The sequence below is a fragment of the Aulonocara stuartgranti genome (assembly GCF_965226115.1).
Source record: "Aulonocara stuartgranti genome assembly, chromosome: 6".
Lineage (NCBI taxonomy): Eukaryota > Metazoa > Chordata > Actinopteri > Cichliformes > Cichlidae > Aulonocara > Aulonocara stuartgranti.
In genome coordinates, this window is record NC_138944.1 from 1,971,336 (window position 1) to 1,996,506 (window position 25,171).

A 25,171-nucleotide genomic window follows, 5' to 3' on the forward strand; every position below is an offset into this window, starting at 1 on the left:
ATTTGTTCCAGTAACTCTTTACTCCTTGTTGTGCAGGTAATAGAGAAGAATCCTGGAGGCTGGTGGTACGTGCAGATTGGGGAGATGGAGGGCTGGGCCCCCTGCTCCTACATCGACAAGCGCAAAAAGCCCAACCTCAGTCGTAGGTCCAGCACACTGACCCGCCCCAAAGTCCCTCCTCCAGCTCCACCTGTCAAAAAACAAGAATCTGAGGAGGCTCCGCCTTCTGCTAACTCTTCCTCCAAAACCACAGAGGTGCCTAGCAGGGCTGTGTACGAAGAACCTGAATATGATATTCCTGCAGTCGGATGCGAAGGTGAGCCTGAACCGGATCCCCTGAAGGACGAGCGTTCCCGCGATGTGAAGATCAACAGTGTGGTCAGCGACAAGTACAGCAGCTCCCCTCCATCCTGCAAGGCCTCCCCTCCCGTTTGCAAGGCCTCTCCTCCTTCCTGCAAGGCCTCCCCTCCTTCCTGCAAGGCCTCCCCTCCTGTTTGCAAAGCCTCCCCTCCTGTTTGCAAAGCCTCCCCTCCCGTTTGCAAGGCCTCCCCTCCTTCCTGCAAGGCGTCCCCTCCTGTCTGCAAGGCGTCTCCAGTTTTCGCCCATCGAAGAACCTCCTTCAGGTCTGTAGAGGAGGTTGCTAAGGAGGAGTGTATCTATGAGAATGATGGCTTCAGGCCGAGCGGCGGTGTTGAAAGAACCCTGACTAAAGGTTCCAGTGAGCCTAACTCCCCACGGAGCTACCATTCCTCCACAGTCCCAAGAAAACCCTCCGGATCTTCGCCTCTACCTGGCAGGCCCATGAAAACCATGACACCAGAGATGAGTCGGAGAAGCCAGACCCTGGGCAGACACATAGATATCAGCTTCAGATCCCAGGATAACAGCCCTCACTCGTCATCAGATGAATTGAGCAGAGGCTCCAAGAAAGGCCCTGTCTTCAACCGGGAGGTGGAGCAGAGAATAGGCCAGAGCCCCTCCACCAGGCCCAAGCCTTCCGTCAGACCTAAGCCCCTTTTGACCAAATCAGAGCCCCAGAGTCCAGAGAGGATGGACATCACCTCTCTGAGACGACAGCTGAGGCCTACGAGTCAGTTTAGACATAGCCTCAAACCTTCTCGCGGGGAGGACTCTGAAACAGCTTCTGTTATATCATCAGAGGACTCGGTGTGTTCACGCAGTACCTCAGATCTCTCCTCTGTTTACTCCAAAGGAAGCCGTGGTGACTCCGATGTGGAGGGCCCCAATCTCTACCGCTCCGTGGACGCCTATAAGAAAGTCCAGGACTCTGAGATCAGTTTTCCAGCTGGGGCTGAGGTCGAGGTTTTGGAGAAACAGGAGAGTGGTTGGTGGTACATCCGTTGGAGCTCCGAAGAAGGCTGGGCTCCCTCATACTACCTGGAACCTGTCAGACAAATGGGCGACGGTGGTGGCTTAGACGGACACGGGAGTGGTGGGAGTAAGTCCAACAGCCTGGAGAAGAATGAGCAGCATGTTTTGGCCCTCAATAACATTAATATTCAGGGCCTGACGCAGCAGCATCAAGGCTTGAGGAGGAACTCCCCACCGATTCCTTCCAAGCCTCCCGGCGGCTTCTCGAAGCCATCTGGGATGGTTAATGGAGGGGTGAGGATGAGGAACGGGGTACGCCAGGTGGCGGTGAGGCCTCAGTCTGTATTTGTCACCACTACGCAGCCAGCCAAGGACACGCACTACACAACAGGGTCCTTGAGAAGGAACGAGTCGCTGGGCAGGAGCGATCACTATGGTTCTGGTTCTGCCACTCTTGGAGTTCGCCGAAATGCCTCATTCAGCACCGTGCGGCCACACGTAGTTGTTGAAAGCCAAACGAGGCCTGCCGAACGCTCCAGTCTGTCTTCGGGGAGCGCGTTCAGCACAAGCAATGTCCAAGACGCTCTGAGCAGAGTTAACCAACGCAACGGTATCCCCGTGTCCACGGTCAGACCCAAGCCCTTGGAGAAGAGCCAGCTGATCCACAACAACCTTGGCAGGGATGTGTATGTGTCCATTGCCGATTACCGTGGCGACGAGGAGACCATGGGGTTCACAGAGGGAACCTGTCTGGAGGTGTTGGAGAGAAACCCCAATGGGTGGTGGTACTGCCAGGTGCAGGACAGCCTGGTTCCCCGCAAAGGCTGGGTCCCCTCTAACTACCTTGAGCGGAAAAAATAAAGGCAAGCCTACATCCGTAGCCACGCCCACCCCCAGCCCCCATTCCCCGCTCTAGGCCCATGGGCGGCGGCATCACTCCTTGAGAATGTTACCCGCAATCTCCCTTAAGCAATATGTCCTTGAAAATTGACATACGGTCAGACTGTGTAAGGAGAAAGATGTTTTAATCTGATAAAAAAGGACACTTTTAGTGCTGGTTTACTAAAATTTATACGAAAGGAGTGGGAAGATTTTCAATATTTTACCTGGAAGCAGAGACAGAAACATGGAATTGGCCACACTGGTTGAGGAAGTTCAAGGTGGATGCTGTGTCTGACACGTAAACTGGTCTAACTGGGAGCGATGACCTCTTAAAGAGGTTTGTGTCATGTAACACAGAAGCGGAGAAGAGTAGTGGCTACGCTCATCCTGCCCATCACTGACTACGATGGCCAATAAGTGCCTTTTGTATTTGGTCACCTGAACGAAGGTTCTAAATGGTGGATGGCAAACCAGTAAATCAACCAAATCTTTACAGAGTGCCATAGTCCTATGAACACCACCGAGAGCGTTTCTATACAAAGTTACGAGTTCGAAGCGCAAAGTTTGGATTTAGACGTCTTCAGTTCGATAAAGAAAGAAAAGCACGAGTGAAGGGACTCAAGTTCCCAGAAGATTTATTTGTTTTAAGCCACAAAGTCATCAAACAAAGACGATAGTTGAATCTCATCATCACAACTTCTCTTTAGTTTGTTTCTGTTAACGTGTCTCGTGCTGATGCAAGTCTTCCTTAGAGAATTATTTCTGCTTTCTTGTGACATCTGTTTTCCACCGACAGCCTTGAATTGGACGAGCCAAAGCTCGACTCTGGCAGAATAGACGGCTGACGCTCGGTTTCTGTAAACTGTTTCTATCAAAGATACCACAGAAATATCTTAGTGTCATTTTTCCTGGATGTAGTCATCTGGGAGAACAAATTTATTTAAAAAAACCAACAAACCTGTGAAACTTGAAAAATACAGAACAAGCAACGGAACAATGAGACCTCATACAAGCGTAAGGATAACCTCATTGCACAGCTTTTAGCTCCAGGAACTAATGATTTTGTGTATATTGTGTTGTCATAATGCAGCTATTGAGGTGATGAATTGCAAGCATACTGGAAACGTAGTGAAATAACTTTAATCCAGGGATTTATTTGAATAGATTAGAGGCCAAAATGTGATCGAACCAAAGAGAGATATCACTTCATTGGCAGTTTTGGGGATTTTACCGTTTACTTACGGTACAAATGGTAACACACTTTCACCAAACTGCCTAAAACGAGGTTTCTATCAGTATCTGGAAGCACTTGAAGGAAGTGAACAGTTAATTGTAATATCAGATATTGCTGTGCAGTATTGGGATTTAAACAGAGACTAGAGTAGCTATTTTATTGTTATTAGCGACTGTTTGAAATGTGACGGTAGAAATAATTCTTCCAAAAGGAGTCAAAGTTCAAAATTCTGATGGCTGATGTTCAAGACTGCTGAAATACATTTTCTAACGAACACAAACTTCTCATTATGTTCCTGCTGGACAGTATCATAGTACTAAACAAAGTGCAGTACCTGCTAGATCGCAGTTATCTATTTTAACAAAACCATATTTGTGTTTTTGTGGTCTCTCTGTGATCGCACACCGACAATAACGAGGAACGAAGTGGTTCTGTTTTGTGAGTTAGTGCACTTTAAAAACTGCTTTTATGGTGCATTAATGTAAAGATGCAGTAAAAACTCAGCATGTTATTTATTGAATGTTTTTTTGTAATTATTTCATATTTTCCAAACAGGAGGATGAGTTCTGCTCTCAGTGGCAGGAGATTTGGTCAAATTGGAGACCTCTTGTGGTAATTGAAAGGTACTACAACGTGACTTTGAGGCTTTCCTGCAGTCCTACCTCAGTGCAATAAGAAATGCGCTGCTGGTCAGTGAGTCTCCACAAAAACTGTTTTGTTTTTAATCTTAGTGCAGCTAAAACTGTTTTATTGCACATTTTGTTTCGCATTGGGCAAGAATTTAGTTTCTGAAAAGTGATTTTTTTTTTTTCTCGATGCTGTTTGCTGCAGCTTTAGCAAATCATGGGCACTTCCTTCATCTTTATTGTGCTTTACATAATGCCTGATAAAAGCATATTTATAATGAATAGTATTATTATTTCCACAGTTCCCCTCATTCAAACAGAAACCATCAGCGTGTCCTGTGATGGTAATAAAATCACTGATGTATGGACCTATAAATAAAACCAGTAACCGTCTGGGTGCTGACAGGCCCCATCCTTTGAGACGAAGGCATTATGTAAATGTGTCGAATCACTCTGAACATTTCGCTCCAGCACATTCATTATTATTATTATTATTATTATTGCATATCGCTTTGTTTGATTGAGCTGAACTTACTTGTAAGGGAATCGTTCTGTGTCGAGCCTGCGTTTAGCTGTGTAGCATCTTTATTCATGCTTTTACTTCGTTTTTCTTATTTCCTCTTTTTTTCTTTCGTTCTGAACCCACGAGGAAATGTGCAATAGATTAAAAAAAAGAAGAAGAAAAAAGACAAAAACGCTTCAGCGAAAGGAGGAAGGTCATAGTGGGCCGGGAGTAGATGTTCCCGGTCAGGCTGCCGGTCACGAGGCTTTTGCCGTCTTTTCCAGTGTGTCATGTTTAAGTCTGTTTTCAGAGAGCAGGAGTGCGAGGTCCTGACGTCAGAGCACTCGTCGGACCAAAGCAGCGACGTGATGAACTAACACGAGGATGTCTGCTCCCGCGACCTCCGTCAGCTGACCCATTCTGTAGTGACATTACAGCCATCTGGGATCTTCGTCACAGACATAGAGTCGCTGGCCCACCATCATCATCATCGTCGGGGGCCCTCAGCTGTCACGTTTGTGCCTGAATGGAATTCTTTGATTGTTTCTGTGTTGTTGTTTTCTTCCTCCTCTCCCTCTGGACTGTGTCCTCTGCCCACCTGCTTGGATGCCTCTTTTGACATTTACCCCCACGGCTGTCAGACCAAGTCGGGCCTTTTCGTCAGCGATCACCGCGGCGATGTTGACCTTTGGGACCGCCGGCTGGCAAAGTGACGTCGACGCCAGCGTCTCGGCGGTAAACAAAACACCGGGGAGACGAACGCTCCTTCAGGCCGTTTCAGTTCAATCCATCAACTTCCAGGATAAACACCAAAAAGAGAAAATCCTGTTTTTCCCCCCACGCTGTCTTTGCAGAGAGATCGTGCTGTTCGCAGAGGCCGACGCGCAGAGCCCGGTCCTTTTTGGGGGTCGGCTGACTTTGTGTTTAACTCCACGTTTAAATTCGCAGATTTCTGAAACTCGTTTTCAGTCAAAGCTGGAAGCCAGTTCTGAAACCTTCTTACTGTCACTGCTGACCGCCGAACAGACACGCCCGTCTGTGAGCCGTCTGTTTTCAGCCCGTTGCCTCCGCTCACGTTGGGTTTCTGACTTTTAGACGAAGAAACACAAAAACTGAAAGAGCTCAAAGCTGACAGCTCCGAAACTCCCAGATCAGCATTTGTTTGCTGAAGATGAAATTTCTCAGCAGGTCACTGGACAAGAAATAGTCCCTTTAAATCCCTCATCAGGGCTAAATCGCCAAAAATGTTTATCACGATATACATTTGAAAATTTGCAATAACGATAACTGGCGATATAATTGACGCGAGACAAAATACTTCACAACTCCACAACTTTGATGGTTTTTTGCACTAATAATGTGTTTTCACTTAAACAAGCAGCTGTTTTTCATCTGCATTAAAGCTACATAAACATGTCACAGTGCAAACTCCTCGCTGACAGTTTAACCAAAAGGCGTTTCCAGTGGAAACTGGCCGACAGATCCTCAGCACAACCATGTATAACATCCACAGAACTTAAAAAGAGGTTATACACACGATACGGTAACATTATGTTGAAGCGCAGTACTGTGCTAAACCAGTTCCACCACTGGAGTTGCAGCATTTTTATAAACCAGTTCTGGTTCAACTGTTTCATTCAACGATCCGCTTTCGCCCTCCTCTCTCCGTCGCCGCCGTGCTTTTTCCGCCATGTGCGTATGAAAACAGGCACTGCGCATGCGCGTGTTACCCACGTTCTATCGCCATATTTTCTTATCGTTGCCCAACGTTATACCGGTATTACCGTGAACGGGATGATGTGGCCCAGCCCTGTCCCTCACTTCCTGCTTTTCCAGCGTTTCATCAGTGCTGTCAGTCTGCTTTCACTCTCAGCAGCAAAGTGAAAATAGTCAGAGTATAATACGTTGGAGTTTCGCTCTTTAATAACAGCTCGGTTACCGTCCGCTACTTTATGCCTTTCACCTGCAGAGCTCAGCAGGCGTGTCCACGCCAACACGGTTTCCGCGAGTCTTACAGGAAACGCTCGAGTTTTCCATCATCTTCCCGGAGGTCAGCGGAGCGAGACGGCTCCGCTTGGCCGTCTGATTCCTCGCTCTCTCTTTTTATTCTAACAAACGGACAGCGCCTCCCGGGCGCCTTTCCAGTTTGTGTTTTTGATTCACCTCCGTCTCCTTCCTCGACACAGCCGAGCTGCTGAGATCACAAAGATGCCCGACAGGGTGGAGTGTGTGTATGTGCGTGATGAGATGGATCGTTTGCAGGTGTGTTGGAGAAAAGAGAAGTCGGAGGTCAAGGAGGGGTTTGTAGGATGCAGGCAGACAGACGACGGATCAGATAGCGGATCCGAGGAGACGAGGCGGCTGGGAGGTGAGAGGAGCTCTGCTTTGATTGGAGGGAGATGAACAATGATGTCTTCAACAGGAAGCCCGTTTTATCAAACTCCTTCTAACCTTTCTAGAAACCTCACACCTAATGAGCTCCTCTCCTGAGCCGAGCTGTGAAGTCTCATTACGTCAAACACAGTTTTAATTGAGCCGCTTGAAGTTTCCAAAGTCTGTGAGAAACGACTTGATGGTGCAGCAGCTTCTCTCGGCCTCCCCGCCCGTCTCCAGGTGAACTTCAGAACTGGTCCCACCTCTGATATGAGCTCCTGCTGCTCACATCTCACGCAGCCCCGAGGGTGAGAGCTGAGCCGGCTGGTGGAAAACAGTTTTCAGAATAAGACAAAGGCTTCATGTTTTGCTTTATTCTCTCGTGTTTTTGTTGAGAAAATAATTGAATGTTGTAAAAAGGGTGAGGCGGGATTTGAAGGGCTCGCTGGCTTCTAATGAAACGCCTTCAAGCTGTAAACGAAAGACATAAAAAAGTTTCAGAAGTCGGCGGCAGGCAGAGCGATGGTGGAGGGGATGAAGGCAGGTTGGATAGGAAAGTTTCAGTAAGTGTGTGGGAGCAGGTGAGGTGCATGTAAGGGGGGCTTTGTAGGTTTTTAATTAACGTCTGGTTGCTTGTTAGAGCGTGAGAGCAGAGATGAGCCGCGGATGCTGAGGGCTCATTCTCAAGCAGGTAAAACAGAAGTGCAGAAAATCAGGCGATGCAGATTATTTATGTCACTCTGAAAACTTCCTCATGCAGTCGCAGCCGTTTGAGATGCCAGCAGGCATCAGCAGGAGCTCCAGAGGAGGAGGCTGTGTCGAGGAAGGAGGCGCGCCGCTGTGCCTCGGCGGCGCTTTCTTTGTCTCCGTTTGAATCCCCGTTTCCAGTTAGCACAACAGTGTGTCTTAATTAACCTCAGCCAGTCTGATAGTATTTCAGCACTAATGGCTTCCCAATAAAGAACGCCGTGGCTTCCTGCGTGGGAGACGGCGCCCAGCGCTGTGGCCGAGGCGAGCTGTCACAAGTGACTGATGCTGAGTGACAGCTGAAGTAGTATTTTAATGGCAAAGGCGGTGCCTGTTTTTCTTTAACTCACCGGTGCATTTGTAGAGTAGAATCTGTCCCCACCCTGCTGTGGAAAGCAGTGTGCCAAAACAAAGCGCCCGTGGAGCTCGCGATCTCGCGATCTCTTGATTCTGACAAAAACAGTTCGTTACCAGCACGTCAGTAACAACTACAGGCCTCGAGTTGGACCAAAGGAGGTGCTACTCTTTCACTCTCTCTTTTCTTTCTGCTTTTATTGCCATGTTTTTAAGCAGGTTCAAACTGTAGCGCATGACTTTAGTCGCCCCCTTCTGGCAGTGAGAGTAACTGCACACTGACAGAAGGAAAAGTTGCAAACGACAAAGATTTTACTTTGTGCGTAAAGGCTTAAAGGTCCTTTTTGTAACTGCTCTCTTCAACTGTAACTAAATGTGTCACCACCAGGGGGCAGCATTTAACAGCACGCGAGTTGAGATGTTTCCAGATGTTTGCTGCTGTTTCATTGCTGCTGTTGGCCTCCCACTAGACCACCATTGTGTTCCATACGCTGCACCACCCCGTGGAGGGACACGCCGCCCTCGTTTTCCCCACATTTCATTGTGGTTAATTTTGGAAGGTTTTAAATTGTATTTACTCGCAGGAATTTACAACAAGTACCTTTAATGAGTGCGCTGTGACGTCTTGGATTTATAACAAAGTCGTGCACTGCAGCTTTAAGCCCTGCAGAGTCCTTGTTTTCAAAAGATATGCCATGAAGAGCCAAATGCAGCTTTATTCAAGACCCCCCCCCCCCCCCCCCACACACACACACACACACACACACACACACACACACACACACACACACACACACACACACACACACACTAATGAGAGCAAACACAGTCCAGATCCCTTCCTGATTGGAGACCTTCTGCACATGTGCATTACTTGTGAAAACAGGACATTTTCTTATCTACGGTCTCATTTTGACGAGTCTTGTTCCTTTTTTTGTATCTTGTACATGTTTACATTGTATCTCGCATTGCCCAAAAGAGAAACAATATTAAATGTATAATCTTTGTTGTTTTAAACCGCCTCCTGTTCATTTGTCTCACGTGTTTCCACAGATAAGCAGCAGCAGACCCCCCCCCCTCCCCTCTACAGAGTTTGTGACAGCAATATTACTGATTGAGACATTTATCTCCATTCGCCTTATTGTGCAGGCCAGATTAAGTGAGTTTAGATGTGCAGGAGCAGAACGATGCAGCTGGTTATATATAGCGAGAGTTGTGAGGAGGCTGAGAGCGGCGAATGAAGACGAACGAGCGCTCGCAGCCTCAGTTCCTCGCTAAAGAGCGGAGACACAAATTTTTGTTCTCCTGCATCCAAACGTGTGCTCGGAGAGATTTATCACTTCTGTCCAAGGGAATGTGAAATATATGCTCACACCTCTGTGTCGCAAATCTGCACCTCTTATAGGAGAACACAGGTGTTCAGCAGGAAGTGCAGGTCAGGCCGTCACTCAGGAACATGAAATAGAAAGTTCAGATCTCTCCCCTCATACGTTACTGCTCACTGTCAGCTGTTACATTGTAATAAGCGAGCTTCCTCACGCTGGCTACACCACGCGCCGTTTTTAATAGGGGAACCTTCCTCCTGACAAGTCAAGCCTTAACCCTGCGGTCTTTCTCATGCCCACCAGGCTCGTGTTACTCACATATAGTAGCGTCTTAGCAGGGTCCCCGGGGGGTTTCGGATCCACCCCTCAATGCATTCTGGGTAAAAGACAAATTGCATAAAAAGCTGTGCTGATTTATGTATTTTGGGTTTTTTTTTTGACACTTTGCAGAGCAGCAAGCTGGAGATATGAGTTCAAATATTTACATAAACATACATACATACATGTGCATGTATGAACATGTATGCTACATATTTGGGAACCCGTGACCTCCACACTCTTGATTTGTTCCAGTTGTAAATTTGCAGCTAAGCTAATGTGGAAAAAGTCTCAGTGCTGCAGAGATGTGTATCATTTAGAAAAATAATCCAGCTGGTTGGTTTTTAAATTACACACCTGGGATCCAGCCTCCTCTGTTATGTCTCGCCATGCTTTAATTGGACCTGTTTCCACTGCTTCGTGCACATATTTCATAAAACTGGATGGTAAAAAAAAACAAAACTTGGAGTTTCCATTGTTCTGTAAAGAATCGCATTTCTGGGCAGCACAGACTGTGTTTCACCAAAGTACAAACAGTACCAAACAAAGCCGTGTAGCCTGATTGTGGCCACAAACTCGCCAAAAGCCAGAAAAACATCAAAATGCTCCGACAGATCCTCCAGGAAGTTACCCAGAGACGCATCAGTGCTGACATCTGGAAAGTCTAGAGGCCTTAAATTTAAGAGGTACTGCAGTCGGGTGATAATTCAGTTTATTAGTCATGTAAAAATCATCTTTTGTACGCTTAAACTAAAATCCTTCGTGGACACTTTCATTAAAACATTTAAATGTATAAATCTAGATGTTAGGATCTATTTACTCACCTTTTATAGACTCCATTGTCGTCTTCAGCAGATGTTATCACTTGACCTAATTTGTCAAGGTGATGCAACTTGTCACAGTTTTTACCTGAAGTGATTCTTCTAGTCCAGAGGTGGGGAGCTCGAGGGCCGGTGTCCTGCAGGTTTTAGATCCAACACAGCTGATTTAAAGTTCTCCAGAGGCCTGGAAACGAACTAATCATGTGATTCAGGTGTGTTGACCCAGGGTGAGCTCTAAAACCTGCAGGACACCGGCCCTGGAGGCCTGGAGTTCCCCACCCCTGTTCTAGAATAGCCCACGTTTGCTGAACACACTTCCCAAACATCTCCACTAGATGGCTCTGTTGGTCCGGCCTCGCCTCAGACATTTTCATATGAATAAAGCTGCAGATTCAAACTCAGTATTTATGCTGAGATTGAGTCTTGAAATGAAGTTCTATTATGATCAGGCCTTTTTAGCCATTCTCTACATTAAACCTAATAATGCTGGATGTTAACATCGACAGAGAAGCTGGTCAGGGACTTCATCCGCTCTGCACTACCCGACTCACTGGACCCTCTACAGTTTGCATACCGCCACAACAGGTCCACTGATGATGCCATAGCCCTGACACTACACACTGCCCTGTCACACCTGGAGAAGAGAGACACGTATGTGAGGATGCTGTTTGTAGATTACAGCTCAGCATTCAATACCATCGTTCCCTCGAAGCTGGACAGGAAACTGTAGGATCTAGGACTGAGCAGCTCCCTCTGCAGCTGGATCCTTAGCTTCCTGTCTGACAGACGCCAGGTGGTCAGACTGGGCAGCATCACCTCATCCCCCATCACACTGAACACTGGTGCTCCACAGGGGTGTGTACTGAGCCCTCTCCTGTACTCACTCTACACCTACGACTGCACAGCCACTAACAGCTCCAACATCATTGTGAAGTTTGCGGACGACACTACAGTGGTGGGTCTTATCACCAACGGTGATGAGACGGCTTACAGGGAGGAGGTCAGCGCCCTGACCCACTGGTGTCAAGACAACCATCTCACCCTCAACGTCGCAAAGACAAAGGAGTTGATAGTGGACTTCCGGAGGTGCAGAGAAGTACACACCCCCATCACCATCAACGGCGCTGCTGTGGAGAGAGTGAGCAGCTTCCGGTTCCTTGGAGTACATCTGGCTGAGGATCTTACGTGGTCAGTACACACAAACAAAACAGTGAAGAAGGCGCAGCAGCGCCTCTTCTTTCTCAGGAGACTGAAAAGATTCGGCATGAGCCCCCGCATCCTCAGGACCTTCTATCACTGTGCCATTGAGAGCATCCTCACTGGATGCATCACCACCTGGTATGGCAACAGCACCGCCTACAACTGCAAAGCTCTCCAGCGAGTAGTGCGGTGCTCTGAACGGATAATTGGAGGTGAGCTTCCCTCCCTCCAAGACATCTACAGGAAGCGCTGCCTGAGGAAAGCGGGGAGGATCATCAAGGACTCCAGTCACCCCAGCCATAAACTGTTCAGACTGCTTCCATCAGGAAGGAGGTTCTGCAGCATCCGGTCCCGTACCAGCAGACTGAGAGACAGCTTCTTCCATCAGGCCATCAGACTGCTGAACACGTCATAGACACCTCAGCTTCACTACTGGAACTTCAACATTATGCACTCCACACTGTATATAAATGCCACTTGTCTTGCACATATTCAACTCTGTATATTTTATATATTTTATTATTATTATTATTTTATTTTATTTTTTTACTATTTAATTTGTAAAAATGTGTATACACACACACACACACACACACACACACACACACACACACACACACACACGTAGAAAAATATTTAGTATACACATCCAGAAATGCATACACTATTATATATTGTACATATATTTATTAGTTTCAGGTTGGCCATTCTTGTATTTTGCTCGTTTGTGTTGTTGTGTTTGCACATCTCTGTTGCTTGTGGGGCTCGCACACAAGAATTTCACTCGCATGTGCTGTGCCAGTGTGCCTGCACATGTGATGTGACAATAAAAGTGATTTGATTTGATTTGATTTGAATGCTCCATTGAACAATGATCAGTATTAAAAGTGCTCGTCTGGTTTATTCTTTTCATGACATTATCACTCATCTTCTTTATATTCCCGACTCGCTTCTATTATGCGGAGATGTCTGTGAATCGGATGCAGACAGATGCTATCTGGCAGCTCTGAGCAATACATCTGGATGAGGTGCTTCATGAATTTATAGTGCAGTCGTTTTGGTGGAACAACTCGAGTTTTAAAGTAGATCTGCTGAATCCCCAGCCTGTCGCCGTGAAGCTCCCCAGCAGCTGGGCCCGAGGCAGAGGCCGAGGAACACGAATCCACAGAGCGCTGGGCCGGTAACCGGCTTAGCCCTCCGAGAGCCGAGGGGAACACGGCACCGACATCTGTGCCCGAGGCCAAGCCATGAGGCAGGATGTGTCAAAGGTCAAGTGTTCACAAACACTACTAAAACTCCACTTAGAAAGTCCGGTGTTACCTCCAACTTTCTCTGGAGCTTTGGACCTCATCCCACAGCATCCTCCGGCACATATAGAGCTGTAGTAATACTTGAGTTTCCTTATTCCTACTTTCTTGTTATTATTTGACTGCAAAAGAACTACAAGGAAAGGACTGCTGGCTAAAAGATGATTAAAAGGGCCCAAACAGAGTTGTCATCGGTGCTGTAGTAATGCAGGGAAATCAGTCTTTTATTTTCCCATCTGAGAAGGGAAATGCTCACGGAGCACGAGCGTGCTTTTAATCTGTAGCCTCGGCATGTTGACACAGGTTTTATCCCCAGATGTTAATGAAAACTGCTGAGGCTGTTGGCTAAAGTAAACCAGATCATCTCCACGTTGCATTGCTTTTCATTTCAACGCCACTTTTAATGCTCAGCATGCAAAATCCACCTGATTTGGCAAAATAATCACAGTATTGAATAATCAGGCCCCATCTTATCTTAATGACCTTGTAGTACCATATCACCCTATTAGAGCACTTCGCTCTCGCTCTGCAGGCCTACTTGTTGTTCCTAGAGTATTTAAAAGTAGAATGGGAGGCAGAGCCTTCAGTTTTCAGGCCCCTCTCTTCTTCACTCACTATGACCGCTCTGCACTGGTCGCAGCAGATGGCCCCGCCCCTCCCTGAGCCTGGTTCAGCCGGACATTTCTTCCTATTAAAAGGGAGTTTTTCCTTCCCACTGTCGCCAAAATGCTTCCTCTGTATAAATAAAATTTAACTGGCCAAGTTTTACTGTTTGCTAGCACGTTAGCCAAAGATCAGTTTAGCTTTAGCACACATAACTTATTAGTTACCTCCAAAAATATGTTCTTATTTTTCAGTTCCATAAAGGACCATTTCAGTTTCGACACCAAAACATTTTTAATATATAACAGGGCTCTAGAGTGCCACCAATTTGGTCGCAAATGCGACCAAATTTTTCAGTGGTGCGACTAAAAAAATATATATATATATATATATATTTTTTTAGTCGCACCACTGAAAAATTTGGTCGCAAATTTTTCAGTGGTGCGACTAAAAAAAAATATATATATATATATTTGGTTGCACCTGTGCGACCAACTGTTAGGGTGGCAAAAAAAAAAAAAAAAAATCTGCAACCTTCCCTGTGGTCAACAACAGACACATTTTGCCCCTATCTTGGACTAAACCAATCAGAGATAGTAAGGGGCGGGACCTCTCTGATTGGCCGTGGTCCAGTTGAAAGTGCAGGTGGAAGTGGGAGGTGAGTAGCTTGAATAAAGCGATATCGATTCATTAAATCCTGAATCGACTTTTAAATAACTGTGTTTTGCCAGAAACGCCAGATTCTCAGATTAAAGCTCACAAAACCATTTCAACAACAACCAAACAGCAGATGAGAGCAGGTACACGGACTCCACACAAAGACGTAAACACAGACCGACGCATCAGAATCAGCTTTGTCTTTCTCGGCTTCCTCACCCGCCGGCCCGCAGACGGACACGCTGTCGGAGCTCAGCGATCCTGATGCGTCCGGTCCGCGCTGTGTTTACGTCTTTTTGCGCTGATTCTGAGCTGCAGGTTTTGTCTCTCCAACCAAAATTCACCGAGCCAGCAGCAAAAGAAGCAGCAAACTGCGCTTCACATTTGATCAATGTCGTCATGAATTTTGCTGTTTTGCTTCCACGACTATTAAAATCACACTTCATGCACAGCTAGCTCGCTCTCTCTCTCTCTCTGTACTTCAAGAACAGTTTCCGTCTCCAATCTCTGTTTTCTGTATTATTCATTGGCTTATTACCCACCAGTCTACCGTTGTTCACAGCGCTTTTTCTTTTTCACTTAAATGACCTCGGACAAGAAAGCCTATTTTTTCTGTTGGTCAATACTGAAGAAATTTAAACTTTATATGCAGAACATTGTAGAATATTTTTAAGGTTTTCTGCTATAAAAAGCCAGACCAGGAAAATCTCCTTCATGTTTTTCTGTGTTTTATTCTCAGTTACCTTCACACAAAGGCATCTGCTGTGATGTTCACAATTCTGATGAAGTCAGTACTGATAAATGATCAGAATTATAATATTTCTGACTGGCTGAGGCCAAGTTGAATCGAATCGGGACTTTGAAAACCGGAATCGAATGGATTATAGAAATCAGTGATGATACCCAGCCCTAGTGAGCAGCCTAGGCAGGACAGACGTGGATGTAGCTGTAATAGGAAAAGAACTATTGCTAACTTTTCTGTTAAGGCCTGATCCTTCTGAAATTCATAGCCAGTGCTCTGACACGGTGTCATCAATCTTTGAATGCTGAAAAAGCACAGTGTATCCAGAAAAACACATTATATTATATCAATTATTATAAAATTTGTGTGCGCCTAACTTTTGTGCCGGTACGCCTAACTTTTTAAAGTTAGGCGTACCGGTACGCCCATGGCAAAAAGTTAGTCTAGAGCCCTGTATATGCAGAATTAATCGTTTCCAATATTCTGACTCGTGCTGAGAGAAGCATTTGGCAGCCAAGAACCAGCTGATGCTTCTTGCTGGCTTTGTAAACCGGAACACTTTTTCTATAGCATTTTAATCCTGCTTTAAAAGCTTCACGATTACACGTGTCATTGTTTGCAAGCTTATTATCCATTGCATCTTTATTAACGCTCTGGTTTGCTCAGCTGTGTGTAAAGAGCTTGAAATGCTAAATGGTTTCAGCTTTAAGTCGAAGGACCTCACACACACTCTGATTTTGTCTCCATGTAAGAAAAATCAGTCACATGATTAAATAAAGATGAGACGAATTTCTGCTCAAACACATCTGGAAAGTTTATTAACCACAATCGTCCGACTCACACTGGACAGAGCTCACAAATGAACACTTGTAGCTTCAAATCAAAAGGAAAAAAGAAAACACAGGTTTGCACTTTCAGCTGCTGTCACAACAACAGCCAAACTGCGTTTTTCTAGCCACTGGTTCCAGTCTACACGAGCACTGACAGCGTTCCACTCCGATGCTCATCCGCTGTTGGTCCCGATGTTCACGCTGGGTGAACGGAAAACTCATGCATGATAAAAAGATTTACAGAAAGTAAATGCGCTGCGGACACAGAGGAGCCAGAGGAGGCAGCAAACACGAGAGAAAGCAGGAAACGTCCACGCGTCGGTGCTGGACCAATAAATAATACATTAGAGGATCAGGGACATCCTGTGGGGCGTGTGGAAAAACAACAACAACGAAATATTAAATTAAAGGTGCTCAAAAAACTATTTATAGAAGAAAATCTTTTGTGGCATTTATCAATGTGGTCCAAAAATCAAATACAAATCAATGAATTTAATTGGGGGGGGGGGGGGGGGGGGTTGCATCTATAGACTTATATCTTAAAAAAATAGATCAGTGATCATTTCTGGATTTGGTCAAAGTCTCTGCACAAAGAAAAAAATGCCACGGCTGAATCTCAGACGTACAAGATTACAATCAGTAGCTTTATAAAGTGACATCACCATCATCATCACCACAGCGATGGCTTTGAGACCACACAGCCCGAACGAGCTAAAGATACAGACGGGCTGTTGGGTCGTGGACACGGGCGCGCGCACAGGAAGAGAAATCACTCAAAAGAACACGTGACGATCAGGGAGCGCAATAAAAGCAGGAGCTGGCGCGTCGCACCTCACGGCGGTCGGGGTTTGATTGTGTACTGCGACGTCTCTGCTGCGAGGTGCGACTAACTCGACCTGCTCGCTGCCGGACACAAATTTAGATTCTCGCAGTTTTGGATAAACGAGGTGAAGAAAAAAGAAAACGCGTGATTATCGATCCAAACAAACTTTAAAAGAACACAAAAGTTTTTTTGTTGGTTTTTACCCCAATTCAAGCACATCAATAAAAATCTCTCTAAATACATAAGTTAACATTCAAATGTGAATTAACACTTCAAGCAGTAGCGTAATCAAACTGACGTGGGAGGAAGGACGTGTGCAGCGTCACCGTCGGCTGGCAAACACCGTAGCAGCATAGGTCTGATCCCCGTTTGTTGATTATCTACAAAATCTAAAAACAGCCTCTCAGCTTCCTGCGAGGACAAAGCTCATCTGTGAAATCTGAAGGGGACGAAGACGTTTTATACTCAAGTTAGGGGACAGAAATGATACAAATACTTAAAATCGGAGCTTTTTCTTTTCCCCTGAAGAGATTTCTGTAGAATGTCTCTGCTGCTGGTGTCACAAAGCGTAGTATACATTTTAATAATCAAATACTGGAAATGTTGTGCATTTCTATTAGAAAAATAGTTTGAATGTGTGCTTTTTCTCCTCTGAGTGAACATTTTGTGACAGTCTGTGCCACACAACAGCATTATTTGGTAAATCATCGGGGGTTTGGGGGAAGCACAGAACGCGGTCCATCTACGAGCGAACCTTCTGTGAGATAAGGCAGGAAACCATGGCAACAATCCTTTGATTTTTTTTTTTACGTGGTGTTATGGGAGCTGTTTGTGAGGACTTGTCAATTTGTCGTGAGCACTCACAGTGTATTAGGCAGGGTTATATAGGTACAGTTTGGGAGGATGGTTCTTAAAAAGATAGCAGGCCCTGAGGAGTATCCAAATTGCTGTTTATTTCCCACTTCCTGTTTCCTTTCAAGAATTCAGAGCTGCCGAGTCTGCTGGAGGCAGGTTGGCAGCATAGACTGTATATAAAAAGATGCATGTAGCGTGCAGGTGTTAAAGTAAAGCCACTGCAGAAGCGACTTAAACCTGGCACAACAGGGGCGGCAGATTAAAATCCTGATGAATTTATGTTCTCAGTAGTTTTATGTCAGTGCAAAAGGCACCATATGGGCTAAAACAAAACAGCATACTATACATGAGGGCGGGTCCAGTTCACGATTGACAAATCATCAGTGAATGAGCGCGTGTACTCTGGTTTCCCCCACTCTGCTCAATTTTTAAAGTTAAAAACAAAGCTGAAAACGCTGACGCCGAGGCTTCAAAACTGAATTTCACACAGTAACCTGGCTACGTCCCTCTTTTATATACAGTCTATGGCTTGTAGATTGTTTCAGCCAATGAGGGTCTTGGTCCTCTCGGTCAGTTTTGGGGCTTTTCTGAGAGGATGATGCAGATTTCAGTGCAACAAACCACATTGCAGAGCAAGCAGCTAGCTAGAACAACAATATAGCTACCACCAACGTTTGCAGTAAAACTACCAGAAAGGTACATTAGATTATACGAGTACAAGAGGTCTTACAATCCTACTTAAAATACTCAGCACCGGCTTGCGTCGCTAGACACGTCACTCACTGATAATCACCACAACACTAACAGACGTCCATCACTTCAGCACTGTGATGCAGACTGAGCTTCCAGTTCTCAGTAACACACAGACACAAGTTGTGACATACTGAGATGATTACCTGCAGCGGGTGTGCGTTTTCTGAGACCATTTAAGTCGTAAATCGCGTTGACGGCATATTTCGGAGCTTCGGTCATCCTCGAAAAGATCTATTGAGCATTCAGACCCAAAGGGACTCATCTGCTTTGGCGCAAATGGGCGATAGTTCCTAAATCTTACGACACGGTTCAACAAATCAAAGAATTTTGAAGCCGGTTTGGTTTTTTCCCCTCTTCTTTCAAAGTCTTCCACGAGCCCCGGAGAAAGCAAACACTTCTGGCAAGAATAGAGTTTGGACGAACTTCCTGTCGAAGGCTGTGACTCTAAAGACAGAGAGACCTCCCCACTGAAGTGGCATTAACTCTGGAAAAGGTCACGTGAGAAAACCAGCCACCAATATTTGTATGAAAATACCAAATCAGAGTACCAGAGTTCATGTTCCCTGAACCTAAACCTTTCTTTTTGTAACCCTGGGTTTTGCTGAGGTCGTCCTGTCGCCCGTTCCCTTACGTGCTGCGATAGGTCTTGATAATGTCTTTAATCTGCCTCCTGCAGATGGGGCAGCAGGCGTTGGACATCTTCTTGAGTTTGAGGCCGCAGGTGTAGCACAAGCACATGTGCCCACAGGCGTAGATGACCGTGTCCACGGTGTTCTCGTAGCAGATGGAGCACTCGTCGGACCACGGCCCGCGGCCGGACGGGAACGTGGGGGACTTGGGGAGGCTGGCCGGAGAATTCGGAGTTGTTCCTGTTGCAAAGACACAAAGACGATGCTAAACAGGTGTTCGATACCCCAATGCATCAAATAACCTGATGTCATACAGGGAAACTACACTGTGTGTTTATACACAATCACAGCATGTCTTTTATCTCATCTTCATCCCCTCGAGCAACCGGTCGCAGCAGATGGCCCCGCCCCTCCCCGAGCGTGGTCCTGTCTCAGTTTTCCTACCTTCCTACTGGCGCCAAAGCAATTACTCACAGGCAGTCGTATGATTGTTGGCTCACAATATGAACCTATAATCGAACTGAATTAATGGGCAGATCCACACGGGGTGAAACAGAGAAGCTGCTGGTTATGTTGGGATTAGCAGCTACGTTCAAGCCTACGATGAACTTTGCAGTTCTGTCTTTATGCCAGACTCATTCACTGCTGTGTGCTGGCTTTACTTTAGTTAGTGCTTTAACCTCCTGGCTTTTGACCTTAACTTCCAAAAAGTTTGCTTTTCTTGCTGAAGAAAAGAACATTTGCTGAATTTTGGTTGGTCTAAGATTTATGGATCACAGAGGCTAAATTGCTGTCTCAAAATCCTCCCCAGTGGTGTGCCAGTCATCACTTCCTAAAGATGCTCTACATAAAAATCTTTGCAGCTTCTGACTTTGAGTATGAAGCTAAAAGATTTTTAAAAACGACCCCCCCCGTGGGTACAGGAACACATTGCATCTGTCCCATTTACATAAACGGAGTTACGTGACATAAGAACACGTGCCGAAAACATTTGCCTACTTCCAGCTGCAGCAGCAGAACCATGAAGTGCTGGCCATTGTTCCAAACTACTGCAGGATGACATCTGCTCACTACCCTATAATGGCTTCCCCAGAGTCCCCTGAGGGGTGATTGATTGTCTACTTCTACAGTTGCAGTTTCCTGTCTGGGTATACGTACCCCCTGCTGAGCTGCAGTAAGCGGCTGAGCACAGACCTCCGTTCAGGACCGGATCAGAGATGCCACTTCCCAGGGCGCTGGGGGTGTGCGGAGAGGAGGAGGGCGAGCTGGGATTCGACGTGGCCCGCGGATCCCCGAGATGCGTGGAGCCTGGTCGGAGAAAATACAGCCAGGGTGTTGGATGAGTGAATTTAGCAGCCAGTTACAGCAAAAACACTAGAATTTGTCTTTTCAACACGATGCTGCTGTCTGTCGTGATCATCAGACGACAGAGTGACACCAGCAGTGATGTAAACACAGGAAGAAAAAGCAGCCCAGACGTCAGAAAGACTGGATTAGTACACTGCACATCAAATAACTCAAACAAAAGCAGATTTTTGCACCAGAGATAAAAGAACCAAAGACACTACATCAAATTATCTTCTCATGCACGACTGCGCTTCATTTCTACCTTTCTGTGTTTTGCTTTTGTTTCATCTTCATGTACAGGAGTACAGACAATGAGAGCAGGATGAGCTTCTTTCCCACTAAACGGGCAGCGCTCGAACGCACAGAGAGACGACTCCAATTTGCATTTTAAAAGTACAAACATATTCAACATCGGAGAAAAGAGATGCTCCGTCGTTTCCTCTTGAGAAAAAGAGGTTTGAAAAAAATAGTAGGCATCTTCCTGTATCTGCATCCTGGCTGAAGGAAACAAGTGGAAATTCCTAGTGCAAGGTTAGGGAACACATTTCGGAATGCTGGTGACTCACGGATGGACAGATGAGGTGCAGGTGTGCTTGAAGCTGTGCTACATGTTCCAGTAAAATCTGTGTGGAATGACTCTTACATCCACAGAAAACCACTTCCAGACACCGGCCTGTCTCTTTAAACTGATTTTAGCTCCTTATTTTGGCTCTTTAGACGTTACTTTCATTCAAAAAAAGAGCACAGGTGATATTAGCAGCTAGCTAAGGAGACCAGACTCCAGCCTCTTAGCCACAGCAGCCTGATGGTCTGATCGTTATTTTACTCTGCAGTAAATTCAGTGCATTCATAAATATTCACAGCACTTCACTCTTTCCACGTTACTGCATTTTTCCAAAATTACAGCCTCAGGTGAGTATGATGCTACGAGCTAGGCTAACCAATTTTGGGGCGGCTTCATTGTAGAACCTGTCAGCTCCATCAGGTTGGATGTTGAGCATCTCTGCGCAGCTGTTTTCAGATCCCTGCACAGATATTCAGTCGGGTACAAGTCTGGGCAAATTAAAGGTTGTTCATCAGGGTCGTTGTCGTGTTGGAACCTTTGCCCTGGTCTGAGGTCCGGAGTACCCTGAAGCAGGTTATCATCAAGGATGTCTCTGCATTCATCTTTCCTTTGCGCCCGACTGCTGTCCCAGCTACTGAGAAACATCCCCACAGCATGATGCTGCCACCGCCATGCTTCACTTTAGGGACGGCATTGGCCTGGTCATAAGCGGTGCTTAGTTTCCTGATGCTTGGCATTCAGGATAAAGAGTTCAATCTTTATTTCATCAGACTGGAGGATTTTGTTTCTCATTGTGTGAGAGTCCTTCAGGGCAAACAGGCAACTAAATATAGAGCATGTGAAGCTGTGAATATCCTGAAAACGGACCAAAGTTCGGAATGATTCATCCGCAAATCAAGGTTCGTCATTAATATGTTGCTGTATGGTTTGCATTACTTTCTTGATCCTGAGCTCAACGTCCAAACTGAGATCTGAGTCGACCTGATTCCTTTCTGAGTGCACTGGGAGTTTTTCAAGAACTTAAACTAATAAAAAGTTGGCGAGACCTGAGAACGACCACTGAAACGCTTTTGGGGTCTTTGGGCATCTGTTCAAAAACAACAAGAGACAAAGCACCGCAGCGCTGTTTCCTTGGACAGGAAACAGAGTCATTTGTCTTGGAAGAGAATTCATGTGGGTTCCTTTGTCGTTTAAAATAACTAATAGTGCAGCGTCACAATAAATGCAATGACACTAAAGAGTGCAAATTATGATGCAAATGAGCATTCTCGCAGAGCAAGCAAGTAATCGCCCTCAAAGAATTCCCATCAAATGCTTTGCTGCTTCAACGTCAATGCAGATTACTTTAATTACCTCGTCTGAAGCTTACTGTCAGAATATAGCATACTAACAACTGCATCACAAGTCAGCTGCTGTGTGCAAAGATATGTAACGATAGCATTTCAGCACGTCTTTGTTTTAAGCATCACTCCACTGCAGTGAGTCTCAGTGGGGAACGGTTCACGGTGTTCTCCTGGACAGCGGACAGAAAAAAGTGAAACCAGAGTCATCTGTTGCGCCGTCAGCGCTGAGCAAACATCACGATGACAGCCCGCCACTAACGCACGTCCCAGCGGGCATCGCTCTGCTGCCATCTGCACCGGCGGCCTGATCAATCCAACCAATGCCCCGACACGCCGCCACACGCAGACCTACTTCACTTTGGAGCCAGTCCAATCATCAGAATGTCGCCCCCCAACAACCAGCTGCTTATGTACAATCATTTTAGCGTATTTAATGAAGCTATGCTAAATTTAACCTTCATAGCAAGAATATTTTACAAGCTACAAGAAAAGCTTTTCAGCTCAAATATCATGAGATGTGTCATCCTGAAACCCAGTGTTTGATATGTTTGATCGTTCTCTGATAATCAAGCGTTTTCTGACGTGCAGCTGGTCCAAACTAGCTGTAGCATATGAACCGTCTCATTTCCACACCACGCCCGTCTTGCAGCCGTGGTTCCTTCTGCATCAGGTAAAAGGAATGACTGTGCTGCACGTGTCTGCAGGACGATCTGTCTGAGGTGACGTTGGCAGGGTTGGGTTTACACAAGGACTCTCTTCTGTTTGCATAGCAGCCGCTGCCCCGGTGCTCCTGTGGAATTTGCACGAGTGTTTTTGCACTGTATGTACAGTGCGTAACACGCTGTAGCAGACCATATTTAGCAGCTTGAGTGAACACATTTGTTTCTAAGGGGAGGCCTCGGGCAGTGGTCACACTCCTTATCTTAGCAGAATGCTCGATTCGTGTACAGGATCAACACAAAAGCTGCACAAGACATTGTGCAGATTCCTCCTTCACTTCTCTGGGACCAAAAACTGCAGTTCTTAAGCTTTGCCACTTGAGGCTCCAGCAGTGAGTTAAACTATCCAACTCTGCAGCAGAAATAAACACATTTACAGCCTGAGACACTCGTCCACTCCTTATTTTTTTGTTAAATGACAAATGTATTGAGTGTAGGGAGCGGTGGACAGCCCGATTACCTGCAGAGAGCATGTGCCACCAGATGGAGGCCGTGTTCAAAGTATGCGGTACAGCTGATCTGAGCCTCTGCTAGAAACCAAGAGCTGAAAACAGTGAAAGTGTCCCCTGCAGCCACCTGCAGAGCTCTCCGTAGCGTATTTATTGAGATTTTTTAGTGCTTCTTCCGTTCCTGGTGAACTTTGTCACTACGTTTTCCAGCCGTTTCACCTGTGTGTATTCGAGCTACCCACTATCAGATATTTGGAGGTTTGCACAGGATGTTTGCATAGATTGAAAACCGCTCTGTGCAGGCTAATACGCATGCAAACACAACCATGGTACCATAAAACAAGCGTTAGGAGCCTGACTGTTACGGCACGTTAGCACGGGTGGATGTCGCTGAGCCTATTCAGCGCCGTCTGAGTCACTTCTATTCTTTAGAAAACAAAACAATTGGTGACAGCCCAGTGCCAAACTGGGTGACCTCAAGGTAGCAACGTTCATCTGTCTTTAGTCAGTGGGACAAATCTTTATTAAAGGCTTCTTCTAATGTTTAAAAATGCAGGTCAAGCCTTCCTGCTGCTTCATGGGCTGTTATACAGGCTTCATCTGAGCTGTTTATGGCGGTTATACTCGGTCCAACATGGGGGAGAAGGTTATGCATGTTATGATGAAAATCATTTCAAGAAGCATGAGACGTGCACACACGCAGCCAGGCGCTGTTTGACCTTCACATGAACATCCTCTGTGACAGGATGAGCAGCTAAAATGTACTGGAATGTAAAATGTGTCCAGACCTCAGAATCAAACCCTCACGCTGCGAGTGCCGCTCGGCCTACGAGGTGCTCCTGCACTCGTCAGGTTCCACCCTTCATCAGATTATTTGAGCCTGATCACCCTGCGGCATGAGCGGTTCCTCCGCGGGGCCGAATCCTCCCTCTCTCCCTGTTAATCCCTCTGGCAGGCGGGCAACTCCCACCCAGGGTAGCTGAGGCAGGATCTGCGGTGCCCAGCCCTGATCCTGCATGCTCGCCGATAGATTAAAGCGTCCAGCGCGAACAGCTGTGAGAGGCGGGGTGGCTTTCTGTGGCCACGTCTCTGCTGTAGTCTACATCCAATCAATCAACCGTCCGTCTTTAGCTCATATCGGAGCATCTGTGGACAGATCCTCTCGCTGTCAAAGCACGGAAGGCACGCAGGGCGTGCGAGGGGAGGGATGAGGCCTGCAGAGGAGGGCGAAGGTTTAGGGCTTAAGTTCCCTCTGAAGGGAGGGAAGGAGTTAAACTCTGCAGGCATGTTTATAGACAGAAAAAAAGCAATCAAGAGAAAGGTCGGAACAGAGAGAAACAGTTTACACGAACATTTCCTCTGCTAAAGCACTTCAAAATGGGTGGGCCTTCATTTAATTGCAGAGAAGCTCTTGTTCTGAGCTGCTATCGGGACAAATGCTCACTTAGGCTCGGATGTTTTTTAGTGCGTGTGTTTGGATCAGATGAGAGGAGAGCAGCTCGGTAGATACCAGTTTAAGGTCACGGCTTACCCCGCTGCATGAAATGTTAATAGTCTCTTTCTATCTGTGGAGGAGATATTATCTTAAGAGACAAAGGAGCTATTTTGGAGGGACGACACAGTCGTACATCCCGGAGTTGTTTATCTCCACATCAAGCACAGAGCGGAGTGTGTGAGCACCCATGCATATGTATGAATGCATGTATCTGTGTGCATGATTAGATGCAGGTCTAAAATAAATTTTAGAAAACACTCCAGGTATTAAAAGTGATCATTAGGAGCAGCTTGGTTAGGAGTTTGAATTTCTCTGCAAAAGTTCTGTCAGAGCAGCACGA

At 46.2% G+C, this 25,171-nt stretch overlaps 2 protein-coding genes across 15 annotated transcripts in view; one reads left to right on the forward strand and one right to left on the reverse strand.

Annotated features, from left to right (window-relative positions):
* Window positions 1-9,067, forward strand: part of sh3pxd2aa (SH3 and PX domains 2Aa) — a 101,450-nt gene extending 92,383 nt beyond the window's left edge. For all 7 annotated transcript variants that reach the window (XM_082536304.1, XM_082536306.1, XM_082536305.1 and 4 more), the window contains one exon: window positions 37-9,067. In XM_082536304.1, coding sequence (XP_082392430.1) covers window positions 37-2,193 — 2,157 coding nt within the window. In that variant the 3' untranslated portion in view covers window positions 2,194-9,067. The remainder of the gene's footprint in view (window positions 1-36) is intronic.
* An 8,401-nt stretch (window positions 9,068-17,468) lies between these two features.
* Window positions 17,469-25,171, reverse strand: part of neurl1aa (neuralized E3 ubiquitin protein ligase 1Aa) — a 148,923-nt gene continuing 141,220 nt past the window's right edge. For all 8 annotated transcript variants that reach the window (XM_082537953.1, XM_082537958.1, XM_082537955.1 and 5 more), the window contains 2 exons: window positions 20,072-20,221; window positions 17,469-19,153 (listed from right to left, as the gene is read on the reverse strand). In XM_082537953.1, coding sequence (XP_082394079.1) covers window positions 18,912-19,153; window positions 20,072-20,221 — 392 coding nt within the window. In that variant the 3' untranslated portion in view covers window positions 17,469-18,911. The remainder of the gene's footprint in view (window positions 19,154-20,071; window positions 20,222-25,171) is intronic.